The sequence below is a fragment of the Hemitrygon akajei genome, chromosome 4 (assembly GCF_048418815.1).
Source record: "Hemitrygon akajei chromosome 4, sHemAka1.3, whole genome shotgun sequence".
In the NCBI taxonomy this organism is placed as follows: Eukaryota; Metazoa; Chordata; class Chondrichthyes; order Myliobatiformes; family Dasyatidae; genus Hemitrygon; species Hemitrygon akajei.
This window is the reverse complement of record NC_133127.1, coordinates 152,337,603-152,352,433: the sequence shown is the minus strand read 5'-3', so window position 1 is coordinate 152,352,433 and position 14,831 is coordinate 152,337,603. Positions and strand designations below refer to the sequence as shown.

Genomic DNA, 14,831 nt, shown 5'->3' with positions numbered 1-14,831 from the left:
TCACCCAAGTGAATGTTGGCAAAATAGAGACAAAAAAGAGAACAATAACATTAATGAGTAACAAATGTCTTGGACAAGATAGTTTTCATCATTTTCTTTGTTTTAATAGAACACATCGATTTTGGCAATCTATCTCAGGATCTTCAATATTTCAATGAAATCATACTCAAACTCCAGATAATGTAGGAACATTTTACTCAATCTCCTGTCATTAGGAAAACACATAACATGTATTATGGATATAAAGAATGACAAATCCCTAAGCCAGTGTTACATTGCAGGTTTTGAAGACAAGCACTGAGAGCTATAATTAATCAATGTAAACTAGAGTCAGGAACCACTTCTTTGGATTGCAAAATTTCAGATGTCATACCATATTTCTTAAATGAAATGAGCACAGGAAACCAGAAACCAGTTTAGCCTCATATTCTTCAGTGGGAAGTTGCCAGATTCGATACTTTTTAATGGAGTGACCGACTATCTTAAATTTTCTGCTGCTCAGATTTAACTTATAAAGTGTAAGTCATTTCTTATGAACATCAGTGAACCTTTTGAAGAAGTAACTAAAATGGTGCATAGAAATATATCCATGGTCTTTCTTTATGTTGTGCTCTGTAGATGGTGGGTGAGTTCTGTGAATAAAGAGGTGAGTCTGCTGTTGCAGTGGTGTCTGATCCTCAGTAATTAAGTGCCTGGACAAGGCTGGATTCTAAGCAGGATATTTAAGTAGCACAGTGATGCAGCAGTTAGCGTATTGCTATTACATCATCCTTTCCGCTGCTGTCTGTAAGGAGTTTGTTCATTCTCCTTGTGACTGTGTGGGTTTCCTCCAGGTGCTCTGGTTTTCTCCAATATTCCAAAGACGTACTGGTTAGTAGGTAAATTGGTCGCATGGGCTGTGTTGGCTTGTTGGGCTGGAAGGCTTACTACAATAAAGTAAAATACTTCTAATGGGGAATTGGACGATGGTAATATCATTGCAGGTCAAGGGAAAATGGTAAGATAATTGATGGACATGGATTTTCGCAAAATAAGAAAATTTTATTTTGAGGCCCAGGGAGAAGATTACATCTAGGTTTGGACTGCCTTTCCAAGATGGCACAGGAATGACCGATAAGTAGAAGAATGCACTGCAACTAAGAGATTTCCGGTGCGTACATGGTTGGTTAGAGTTGGGTTTTTTTTATTAAACAACGTTATGACCATTTCTAATCATTCAGACCAAGGTCAGATAGTGTTAGAGAATAAAAGGGCAGTATTTTAGACTGAAACAGGAATTGAACTTTATGAAACTCATAATTTACTTGTGCACATTCAATAAACTTGGTGCCTAAAGTGTGCCATATATGAAGGTAAATAAATCTTCAGGGCCTATCAGGTATATCCAACAACATCCAAGGAACTAGTCAAGCTAGCCCTTAATAGAGAAAAATTCTCTTTCGTATTAAATGAATCAAAGTTCCCTGAGAAGGTCTGAAAGTTTAGCTCAAGAGAAGCAATACCCATTAAGGGACCAACTCATGTAATTATAGTTCATAAAAAGAAAGAAATAGCCAATTAACTACAATTCACTGTATTTGAAAGATGAGCTCCAAGATGTCGACAATACATTCACTGAAGCTTATGAGAGAATGGCCTTCACACTGAACACCTGCAAGACAATAGTCAGCCCCTGCTGCATCTCACTGCCTTCCAATAATAAAAGTTCATGCCAAGATTCTGGAAAACAGGTACCACTTCACACAACACACACAAAATGTTGACTGTTACTTACTTCCATGGATGCTGCCTGGCCTTCTGAGTTCCTCCAGCATTTTGTGTGTGTTACTTGGATTTATAGCATCTACAGATTTTCTCTTGTTTGTGACTACATCTTACATCTTCGGACTCAGCTCACGACAAAGGAAGACATCTATGATGAAAGTCACCACTGCCTTCAATGCTCTAGCATCATCATTGGTTGATCAGGTAAGGAAATATTTGAAGATCAAGACCTTGGACCTGGGTCCATGGTAGAGTAGAACCTGCTGTTTGATATACTTCTGATAACAGCACACATCTATCTGAAGGCACTGGAGACATCTCATCATTGCTGACTTTGTAAAATCATCCAAGTTTACCTGAAGAATAAACCAACATCAAGCCAACATCCCCAGTATTGAGGTCATTATTAATAGTTTCTCTGTTTTAGTGCTGGAAAAACCATATCATTCACATGGCTGACACCAATCTCCTGAAAGGGACATTCTATTCCACTCTGTTGTGGAAGGAAATTATCGGATGGTAGAAGAAAAAAAATGTTCTCAAGCTTTCTTGAAGAAATCCTATGTTCCAATATTGTTCTGGGAACCTTTGCTCTATTATCAGTCAAAGTGGAGAAAGATCATTTGCAGTTTTGGGGAAACTCAGGGCCATGTAGTGACAACACACAAAAGCCTTGTATAAACAACAGAAGAGATATATCACCTAACTAACTACCTGTGCTCCCTCCCTGTCTGTGGAAGAGCCTGTGGTTTCCAGATTGGCTGCAGTAGCCACCAAGGGACACACAAAACAGGACTTGAAGCAAGTCAGCCTCAGTCCCGAAGGACTGGCCAAGGAGAATCAGCCTTGCCTACACCTGCAAGGATACTACAGCTGCCCAGTGGTGAAAGGATCACTCAAGCTTTTTGGGAACAACACCCTTTTTGGGAATAACATAGTTAATGATAGACTTTTCAACTGGCAGCGAGCTCTGAATTCATGTAACACCCTGACCACTTTATGTGTCTATCACTCCTGAATCTCCTAGCATACAATCAGCAATTTTTTCTGTATTGTCATATGTCACCTACTCAAGAGAAGGACATGAATTCCCCTTCCCTTAAGTGGAAATCTTCTGTGTTATCCTGTAGCCAGCAGTATGTTGAAAAGCATGGTACATGACATAAATCACCAGCCTCTGAATGGACTTATCCACAGGCTAAGAAATGCAGAATGGCAGTACCAATGATTTCATAGAAAATTGGTCCAGCTGTGGATAAGTGACTGGAATTCTGACTGTTGAAGGTGGAGACGTTTGCCAATCATTGCCTTCAGAAATATTAGACTATGGATCAATTTATTTAGAAAGGTGGAAGTGGACAATAGAGGCAAGATTCTCCTGGCTATGATCTTTCTCTCACTCTTCTTCCATCCTCTGTGAAGTATTACTGTGTGTAGTAGTTCTGCAACGCAACCACTTAATGTATAGTTTGGGATTTGAAGGAGAGTAGCACAGATTTATCAAGGCTCCGAGGGTAAAATTATGAAGAAAGATGAGAGAAGCACATAATACATTCCTTGTAATATAGGAGGTAAAGTGAGGATTAGATTGAAATTTTATTTATTTTTCATTTAGAGATACAGCACGGTAACAGTATCTTCCAGCTCACCGAGCCGGTGCCGCCCAGTCACACCCCTGTGACCAAATAACCGATGAGAAACCAGTGAAATTGATGAAAGAAAGTATTTCCAGTGGTTGGTGAGTCCTGGATGAGAAATACATGGTGCAGGTATTAGATCCAGAACTTCCAAAAGTGCCGTTAAGGAATGTTTCCACACGCAAAGTGATGTTGAAGTTTGGAAGCCCCACAGATAGCAGTTAATTCTCTATCCGCTGTTATTTTTGAATGAGAACTTTCCAGACTTCTGTTGGCTGAAAGTATTGAGGAATATGGAGTCGGGCATATGGAGTTCATTTGTAGATCTGTCCTAATATCAGTAAAATGTGAGCACACTTAATGGGTTACATCATTTATCGATGTTCCTATGATATTGGAAAATGAAATAGAAAGGCAATTGTTTTAAAGAACAGTAATGTTCTCAGTATAATGGAACAACCAAAATGGCAGTTTAAAGTACTTTGAAAACGTGTTCAAGTGTCACTTTTCTGTTGGCACCTGTTATCAGAGGGTTTTATGGGCGTGGAACTTCCTCTGAATTATTTGGATCTCTAGTGGCTTCAAACCGTGTAACTAATTTAGTTCTTGATCCTGCCTGGGGCTTCAGCCTGAGTTTATGGTTAGTCTTCGCTGCCTCAACCTCTCCAGGAGTGTGGCAGTAATCCTGATCCTAATTCTTTTAAAGTTTATTATCACCAGGTTGAAGTTCCTTTCCCTTTGCTTCTTAGTGTTAGCTATATACCATCTGTTTAGCTTGTAATTGGAAATTTGTCCTGACACAGGTATGATGCCAAAATTATGGTTTGCTAATTGAAAAAGTACTGAAATTCTGGGAGATCTACTCAGCTGCTAAATATGAAGTAAACTGTAATTTAAATATATCAAACCTCCGTGATATTGCAAGGTTTCTGCCCATCTTTGACCATGCGCGAGCACTATAAATTTTTGGCCTATTAATTTGAATTATTTGTAACAGCAATGGATTGGAAGAGGTTTTTGTATGTGCATTTCATTCACTCACTGTGAAGGTAATATTATTGTGTGAAATATTTTAGTTTGCAGTCCAATCACATTCTTTATGCATGAGTTAAAACATGCCAAACAGATGGGAAAATCTGACTCCCAGTAAACTGAAAAAAATTAAATGGATGGAAAAACTGTTTAAATATAGGTCTATTTAAATGTTAAAAATAAACTGTTACTCCGTAAAGTATGTGGGTTCTGGCAATTAGTGCCAAAATTATGACAGAGAGAATAACCAGAGTTTAATTCTGAACATTAAAGATAGGGTCACAGCTGTTTGATGTCTGGCACATCCTGCTGTGGATGTGCACGCTATGATTGTGTGGAGGCCTGATGCCCATCTTCTCAAGTGGAAGAATCAGGCTAGGTGGAAAAAAGTAAACAAAAACTGGGAAGAAATAGTTCAGAACTTAATTTTTAAAAATCATAAAATAATACCTTAAAAGGAGTATATTTTAGTCAAGACTCCTTAAGTAGCATGGATAACTTCACTCACCTCAATGCTGAACTGATTCCATAACCTATGGATTTGCTTTCAAGGACTCTACAACTCAGATTTACTTATTTACTTTTTTGTTATTTGCACAATTTGTCTTCTCTTGCACATTGGTTGTTTGCCAGTCTTTGTTATTTATAGCTTTTCATAAGTTCTATTGTATTTCTTTACTTTCCTCTAAATACCTGCAAGAAAATGAGTCTCAAGGTAGCTTATGGTGACATATACGTACTTTGATAATAAATTTTCTTTGAACTTTTAACTGTGGAAATCAAGCTCTAAGGGAGTTTGGGTCAGAGAGAAAGCTAAACCATATAATCATATACGGCAGAACATACATGCTGAAAATGTGTATCACAGTGTACTCTCTTATATTGTAAGTTGTGTGCTGAGAAAATATACAATAAAGAATCTTACCTAGAATCCAGCTTGGGACAATGAGCCAGATCTTTTGCAGGCTGACCAACAATTACTTCTGTAGTTACTCCAACTTGCATCTTTTCTAATTGGAAGTTGTTTGAATGGACATGGAGCTCAGGTGGCCAGTGGTATTTCCCAGTCTTTGCAACAGCGAATAGCTCTTGCTACTGGCAATCCAGATAGTTCTGAAGCATTGCTGCATCTGCTGTGCTGAATGCCACTGACGTACAGGAGGTACACAGAAAGTGCTGTTATCTTCCCAGACTGCCATACCTCCAACCTTCCCAATCCTCCTGAATTTTAGTTCCCACCTGTTCCTGAGCATCATCTTTCCTGATCCTCATGATGACAAACCTACGTACCTTATCATCCCAGTGTCAATTCTCCCTCGTGCTATCTCTGCCTCTCCCTAGCATTTCCTGCAATGTGTGCATGCTCAGTGGGCACCTAAACTCCAATGAAGTACATGGTAGAATCTGCTAACTTACAGACTTGAGATATAAGGAACTCAGAGTGTGTATAATTAATGTGCTCTTCACAGGCTGTTTCTGGAACTTTCTACAAAACAATGTTGCAACTCAAAGAAGAGTTAGTTATTTGGAAAAATACTTCAAGAGATCAGAGTTTTAAAATCACATTAATTGTTCACACCCAATATTTTGTACATTTCTCTGTGACTTCCTCAGCCTTGGGACATCCAGTCTCCTTTATTTTTTTCTTTCTTTCTCTCTCTCACTCTCACTTTCTCTCTATCTCTCTCTCTCTTGCTCTCTGTTTCTCTCTCCCTTCCCCTCCTCTCTCTCTCTATCTCTCTCTTTCTCCCTCTCTCACTCCCTCTGTGCCATTCTCCACCAGCTAGATTGAAATTATGGAGAACTGTCAGTATGAAATCATTTGCCAATGGTCTACTGTATTCAGCTTTCAAATCAGCAGGGAAATGAAACCTGCTGAGAGATTGACGTGGTTCACACACACTGCACAATCCTGATAACATGAAACTGGAGAAGTCAGGTAGCTCCCTGGTCATTGGAAGACCCGGCCCAATATTACCTTGGTGCAGTGATATCAGACAGCTGCCTCTTGTGTTGCTGTGGCAAAACGTGGACCGAATATGACTACACACAGCTGTGAATTTCAGTAAATTAGTGGAGCTCTAAGCATGTATTTACCGAAGAATAGCTTAGCTTGCAAGGTAAGTGCATCCCTTTAAAAAAGCCTGTACCTGATCATCTAGATTTCCAGTCAGTTGCTCAGATGCTTTCTTAAGCGTTATGGATTTTGCACAGGTATCTCAGAATTCCAGTCACTGAACACCACATTCACCTCTGAAGTAGTTATCTCCTTTGCAGTAAAGGTATGTGGCTCTACAGTCAGGATTAGTTATCATGTAAATTATGTTCAAATGTGGCAAACCTTGTCAACCTTTAAGCTTTAACCTCAATTCCATGCATGCATGAAGGTCAAGGTAGCGACAGTAAGTTTTTTTTTCTCCTCTCTGTGTGCACGTATGTTACACTAAAAGCTAAAATGTGCTGTGTTGCTTCAATTGCAGAGAATCAGAGAGCGACCTGCGACCGTCAAACAGATGTCCAAGCACAGATCATACTGTCAGTGAGGAGCTGGAAGATGTCTCAGGAATACTCCAATGCTCAGCAAATGTCCTTGGTAGAATAGTTTTGTTATTCTCAATGTCACTTAAAGTGTTGCTTTAGCTGCAAAATAATTTTGTAAGTCAGAAATTACTTGGGTGTCATTTTGATCATGCCAGCACCAGTTACTTTGATCCAAGACTCTCATATAGTACACAATGAAATATAGCTCTGATTAATGTTGCTTTGAATCACTTTTTCATTGGGCACCATTGATGTGGCTCCCAATTCCATATGGAGTTTCTGCGTTGTTGATTCTTCATGTCATTAAAAAGTTTACCTGTACATAATTCGGTTTAGTGTATGTTCAATGTTAGGGAGAGCTGGTAAATACACTGAAACCCTGAGAGCCCCCTGAATGACCTGACATCGGATTACAGACAGAAACAAAAACAAAATTTCAGTTCGACTTCCCATTCCCATTCTGACATGTCAATCCATGGCCTCCTCTACCTCTGCAATGAGGATGCACTCAGGTTGCTGGAGCAACATGTCATATTTCATCAGAATAGCCTCCAACCTGATGCCATGAATATTGATTTCTCGAATGTCCGGCAAAATTTCTCCACCTCCCCTCTTTTTTCACTCCCCATTCTGGTGCCCCTCTCACCCCTGCCCCATCACCTCCCTCTAATGCCCCTTCTCCTTTCTTTTCTGGTTCACTGTGCTCTCCAATCAGATTCCTTCTTCTTCAACCCTTTACTTCTTCCACCAATCACCTCCCAGTTTCTTACCTCATTCTCCTCCTCCACCCATCCACCTTCTTCCATAGGTGCTGACTGGCCTGCTAAGTTCCTCCTGCATTTTATGTGTGTCAGCTTCCCCTTCATCTGGTCTCACCTGTCGCTGCCCCCTTCCTTTCCCATTCTGATGAATGGTCTCGGCCCAAAGTATAGACTGTTTATTCCCCTCCATAGATGTAATGTTGTCTGACTTGCTGAATTCCTCCACCATATGAGTATGTTGCCTTAGAAGTAATTCAGATGGACAGCATCAATCAAAAAAGAAAACTTACTTTAATAAAAACAGAACACATAGAAACATTAAATCATTTAAGAAATTTATGTTTATCAAACAAATGATGATCTGTTACATTGCTATTGGATCCAAGTACCCAGGGAAATGTTTGTGTTTTATTGTAGCTCTCCACAGAAACTATTGATCTGAAGTAAAGGTGAATTGCAGTACATAGAAATTTAGAGAACATGAGAAGTAGATGCAGAAATAGGCCAATTGATCTCTGGAGCCTGTTCTGCCATTCAGTAACATCATGGTGGATCCAACAAAGAAAGACCCTGCATTTTATTGTACCTTTCACAGGTTCTTACCCCAAATATTAACCAACCAAAGCAGAACATTTGAAGAGCGGTGACTGTTGTAAAATAGGAAGCATAGCAGTCAGTTTCTGCATAATAGTGTTTGACAAGCATCACTAAGTAATGAGATAATCTATTTTAGTAAAGCTGTTCCAAGGTAAATATTGGCTAGGACACCAGAGAGATCTGCCGTGATTTTCTTTGTAATAGTGCCATGGAATCTTTAGACAAATTGGACAGGATAGACATATGGACTTCAGTTTAACATCTAATTTGAAAGACATCAACCTTGAGAATGCTGCATTTAATTAGTACTGCATTGTAAACCTGTGCTCATGTCTTTGCTTTGGAGCTTTTAACTCAAAAGTTACTGGCACTTTGCTTTGACTGATAATGCACACAGTTACCCTGCTCTCCATTTGTACACTGTAACTTCCTCAACTTAAATTTTTTTTAAATCTATTCTGTTATAAAAATATAGAATAATCTCTGATGTAACTACATTTTGCAGAAGATTTTTAATATTTGCAATAGCCTCGACATAAAAATATTATCTTAATATCTCTGTTCACTCTCTTAATTGTATGTTAAAGTTAATGCCTTTGTATCACTGACTGCAAACCAAGGAAACACTATTTTTCTATTCAATTTAGTAAGCACTTTGCTAAATTACATCTTAGCTTTCTCAGATCCTTCACAGCAATGTTTATTGAAATCTCTTTATCCCTTTATGGATGCACATTCTAATGTTTAATATGATCTAGTCAGTCTTTGTTCAATGCTATTTATGGTTTTATTGCTCTTTCAATAATGGAATGTGCAAAATCCCACGAGATGATCTGATTTTTTCCCCATAAATGTATCTTTCTACTCTTAAACTGTCTTTATATGAATTTAGTTAAACTAGTCTTCCATTCAGTACAGAAGATCAAATGATCTGATTGAGGGCAGTGGAAGTTTACAAGGATGTGATAGAATAGATACAGAGAAACTATTTTCTCTGGGGAAAATACATTAAAATGAAAGGACATAAAATTTGTTTCTCAAATATTTCCAACACTGGACTGTTCAGATTCAGATTCAGTTTATTGTCATTTAGAAACCACAAATGCAATGCAGTTAAAAAATGAGACAACGTTCCTCCAGAATGATATCATAAAAGCACAGGACAAAACAGACTACACCAGAAAATCCACATAACGTTTGGCAATCCCCAATCCAGAGTCCGGAGAGGCTGCTGCGTAGTAATATCGTGCTACCGTCTTAGCACATTCCCCGGAAAGGAGCTCCAAATCAAAACAAGACCAAAAACTAAAGCTACAAGACCTGCACAAAACCACATAGTTCCAACATATAGTTACAACAGTGCAAACAATAGCATAATTGATTAAAAAAACAGACTATGGGCACAGTAAAAATAGTCCAAGATGTTAAAGGACTGTAAGTTCAAAAGAAATCACCACACAGTTTCCACAAGTCCCCAGGGTCCCGACAGACTCACCATCCCACGCCGGCGGCAGAAGGGAGTACCGCCACTATGGACTTCCACGGCGCCGCCCAACCCAGCCTCGCAGATGCAGCACACACCGAAAGCGACCTGAGTCTGTCGAACCTCCGAGCTGACGGCTATCCCCTCCGGCCCTCCGGCACAGCTTCTCCGAGCACCATCCTCTGCTGAGCATATTAAGACAGCCCCGCCAACGGCCATCATATGTTAAGCATATGGTTGCAAATCATATGTATGTATGTATGTATCTATATATATATATAGATATATATATATACACACACGCACACGTGTATATGTGTGAGAGAGTGAGTGCATGCTTATTTTGGTGATATTACCTCAATATAACACTTGAAAGTATAGTCGAATTAAAGGCACTCTTCAGACCAAGTTTATTTCCTCTTATTATTTTTGTCTATGAAATCAAATGATCTATGTACGTTTGTACTTTGTTAATCGCTGTCTGACAGTGATCAGACTTAGTGAATGACGAATGCACTACATTTAAATTTCCTACAAGAAAATAAATCTCAAGGTAGTATGTGGTGGCATATACTCCCTGTGATACAAATTTATTTTGACTTTGAGATTGAAAACTATCTTGATATATTTATGCTAGCCATATTCCCCTGAATTATGTTATTTATACCTATCTGCCTTTAAATTAAATTGTTCTTTCCTCTTTGTTTATTTTACCTAATATTTTACAGTACCTTGTTCACAATTAATTGCACTATTTACAGCATAATTAACTAGTTTGGCTTAAACTTATGAATCTAAATTCTAATGCTTTGGAGGAAACAGTTACATATCACAATGTTTTATCTGCTAGTGTAAGACTGTGGAGTGGTGTTAAGGACCTGGAGCTGCAGCTTGATGATCTTCGGCTCACACAGGAGAATGAAGAGGTGGTAGTTAGGAGCTCCAGGGAAGTTGTCACTCCTAAGTTGCAGGAGGCTGGCAGGTGGGTGACTGTCGGGAAAAGGAATAGACGGACAGTGCAGGGTTCTCTTCAATAACAAGTATACTGTTTTGGATACTGTTCAGGGAGTGAGCTATTAGTGGAAGCCGCAGCCACTGATTCTCTGGCTCTGCGCCTCAGGAGAAAAGTGGGGGAGATGAGGAGTTAGTAGTGATAGGGGATTGCATAATTAGAGAAGCAGAGAGCTTCTGTGGACGTGACCGAGATGTTTGTTTGGTATGTTGCCTCCCAGGTGTCAGGGTCAGGGACATCTCAGATGGGGTCCACAGGCATTCTAAAGGGGGGAGGGTGAGCAGCTGGAGGTCTGGTACATATTGGTACCAACAACATAAGGGAGGAGGTCCTGAAGAATTAGGTAGGAAGCTGAAAAGCAGGATCTCCAGGGTAATAATCCCTGGATCATTGGGATCTCTTCTGGGGAAGTTCTGACCTGTACAAAAAAGGACTGGTTACACTTGAATCTGAGGGAGACCAATATTCTTGCAGACAGGTTTGCTAGAGCTGTTGGGGAGGGTTTAAACTAATTTGTCAGGAGTTTGGGACCCGGAGTGATAGGGCTGAGGATGAGGCAGTTGGTACATAAGAAGATCCAGCGAGAATGTGAAAAGGGCAGGCAGAGGACAGAGCAAAATGGCACCCAGTGAGACGAGTTGAAATGTACCACAGGGCAAAATTGAAAAGGATGATGAGTACGGGATTGAAGTCGTTATATTTGAAAGTATACAGTACACAGAATAAAGCAGATGATCTTTTAGAGCAGTTAGAGATCGGCAGGTATGAAGCTGTCAGCATCACTGACTTGTGGTTGAAAGATCAGAGCTGGGGGATCAACATCCAAGGATATACATTGTATCAAAACGACAGTCAGGTAGGTACAGAGGCTGGGGTGACTGTTGGTAAAAAATGAAATCAAATCCTTCAGAAGAGGTGACCTAGGATTGGAAGATGTAGAATCCTTGTGGATGGAGTTAAGAAAATGCAGGGGTAAATTGATATTTATGGGAGTTATATACAGGCCTCTGAACAGCAGCCAGGATGTGGAATACAAATTACAATGAGTGATAGAAAAGGCACGTAAAAAGGGGAATGTTATGATAGTAATGGGGATTTCAATATGCAGGTAGATTAAGAAAATCATGTCAGTGCTGACTTTGGATCTCAAGAGAAAGAATTTGTAGAATCCCTGAGTTGGCTTTTTAGAGCAGCTTGTGGTTGAGCTCACTAGGGGAGAGGTAATACTAGATTGGGTATTGTGTAATGAGCCAAATTTGATTAGGGAGCTTAAGGTAAAGGAACCCATAGGAAGCAGCGTTTATAATATGATAGAATTCGCCCTGCAGTTTGAGAGGGAGAAGCTAAAGTCAGATGCATTAGTACTGCAGTGGAGTAAAGGCAGTTACAGAGGCATGAGAGAAGAGCTGGCCGAAGTTGAATGGAAGGGCACACTAGCAGGGATAATGACGGAACATCAATGGCTGGAGTTTCTGGGAGCAATTTGGAAGGCACAGGATATATACATCCCAATGATGAAGAAGTATTCTAAAGGAAGGGTGACACAACTGTGGCTGACAAGGGAAGTCAAAGACAGCATTAAAGAAAAAGAGAGGGCATACAATCTAGCAAAAAATTAGTGGGAAGCTAAAGGATTGGGAAACTTTTTAAAACAAAAGAATGCAACTAAAAGAGCCATAAAGAGAGAAAAGATGAAATATGAAGGTCTGCTAGCCAAAAACATAAAAGATGAGACCATAAGTTGTTTATTTTTATCAGATACTATATATAAAGAGTAAAAGAGAGGTGAGAGTGGATTTCGGACCACTGGAAAATGATGCTAGAGAGGTAGTATTGGGGGACAAATAAATGGTGGATGAATTTTAATAATATATTCCATCAGTCTTCACTGTGAATGACCCTAGCAATATGCCAGAAATTTGAGAGTGTCAGGGGGCAGAAGTGAGTGCAGTTGCTATTACTAAAGAGAAGGTGCTTGAGAAACTGAAAGGTCTGAAGGTAAATGATCCACTTGGACCAGGTGGACTATCCCCCAGGGTTCTGAAAGAGGTGGCTGAAGAGATTATGGAGGTATTAGTAATAATCTTTCAAGAGTCACTATATTCTGGAATTGTTCCAGAGGACTGGAAAATTTCAAATGTTACTTCACTCTTTAAGAAGGGAGGGAGGCAGGAGAAAAGAAACTATAGGCCAATTAGTCTGATTTCAGTGGTTGGGAAGATGTTGGAGTCCATTATTAAGGATGAGGTTTTGGGGTACTTGTAGGCATATGATAAAATAGGCTGAAGTCAGCATGGTTTCCTTAGGGAGAATTTTTTCCCGACAAATCAGTTGAAATTCTTTGAGGAAGTAACACACAGGATAGTTAGTGGATGTTGTTCACTTGGATATTCAGAAGACTTTTGACAAATTTCCGCACAGGAGTCTCCTGAACAAGATAGGAGCTCATGGTATTACAGGAAAGACATTAACATGGATAGACTGGCTGACTGGAAGGAGGCAAAAAGTGGAAATAAAGGTGGCCTCTTTTGGTTGGCTGCCAGTGACTAGTGGTTGCCATGACGGTTTGTGTTGGGGAATCGCTTCTTTTCATGTTATATGTCAATGATTTAGAAGATGGAATCGATGGCTTTGTGGTTAAGTTTGTGGAGATGAAGATAGGTGAAGGGGCAAGTAGTGTTGAGAAAGCAGGGAGTCAGCAGAAGGACTTAGACGGATTGGGAGTTATGAGCAAAGAAATGGCAGATGGAATTTTGTGTAGGGAAGTATATGGTAATATACTTTGGTAGAAGGAATAAAGGCATAGACTATTTTCTAAATTCAAAAATCTGAGATGCATAGGGACTTGGGAGTCTTTCTGCAGGATTCCTTAAAGGTTACCTTGCGGGTTGAGTCAGTGTTAAAGAAGGCAAATGCAATGTTAGCATTAATTTTGAGAGGACTAGAATACAAAAGCAAGTATGTAATGCTGAGGTATTGATCAGACCACACTTGATGTATTGTGAGTAGTTTTGGGTCCCTTATCTAAGAAAAGATGTGCTAGCATTGGAGAGGGTCTCAAGGAGGTTTACAAGATTATTCTGGGAATGAGTGGATTAATGTATGAAGAGTGTTTGATGACTCTGGGCCTACACTTACTGGAGCTTATAAGAATGAGAGGGGATTTCATTGAAATCTATCAAATATAGAAAGGTCTAGATAGATTGGATATGGAGAGGGTGTTTTCTACAGTGGAGGGTCCTTGACCAGAGGGCACAGCCTCAGAATAGAGAGATGTCTGTTTAGAATAGAGATGGGGGGAATTTCTTGAGCCAGAGGGTAGTGAATCTGTAGAATTCATTGCCCCAGGCAGCAGTAGAATCCAAGTAGTTGGGTATATTTAAAGCGATGGTTGATTGATTCTCAATTTGTCAGGGCATCAAATGTAATGTGGAGAATGCAGGAGAATGGGGTTGAGAGAGATAATAAATCAGCCATGATGGAATGGCAGAGCGGATCAATGGGCCTAATGGTCTATGACTTATGGTCTTTTGGTCTATTCAGGGAGAGGATAGGTAAGTAAAGATAGGGCTTATTTGGTTCTCAAAACAAATAGTTGTGGTTCCAGAACCAAAATGCTGTAAGGTAGCAGGTAATAGTGGAAATACTCAACAAATTGTTTGTTAGGGGTTATTTCTTCAGCAGTTTGATCGGGGCAAGACTGTGCAAGCAGGTGGACATCAGCCAGTGAGAACAGCAAGGAGAGTTTAAAAGGAGACACCTTAGAGAGCAGACGTTGGAGGAGTGGGTGACGGAGTAGAGGGAGACAGAATAGAAAGGCTTTGGCTCAATGGGGCTTTGGCAATAATGGGTCGAGGCGAAGCAGGTTGCCTGTGTAGAATACAGACAGGGAGTATGTGTGCGAGGCCAGTGTTCTGTGCTTGGTGTCAGATGTGGCAGGTCCTGGAGACTCCCAGCCTCCCAGATGGCCACATCTGCACCAGGTGCGTCGAGCTGCAGCTCCT

The 14,831-nt window shown here is 40.0% G+C and overlaps 1 protein-coding gene across 2 annotated transcripts in view; it reads left to right on the top strand.

Annotated features, from left to right (window-relative positions):
- The window catches only part of gucy1a2 (guanylate cyclase 1, soluble, alpha 2), a 183,206-nt gene that overhangs the window by 59,442 nt on the left and 108,933 nt on the right, over nt 1-14,831 (top strand). For both annotated transcript variants that reach the window (XM_073043630.1, XM_073043628.1), the window contains one exon: nt 6,914-7,026. In XM_073043630.1, the coding sequence (XP_072899731.1) occupies nt 6,914-7,026 (113 nt within the window). The remainder of the gene's footprint in view (nt 1-6,913; nt 7,027-14,831) is intronic.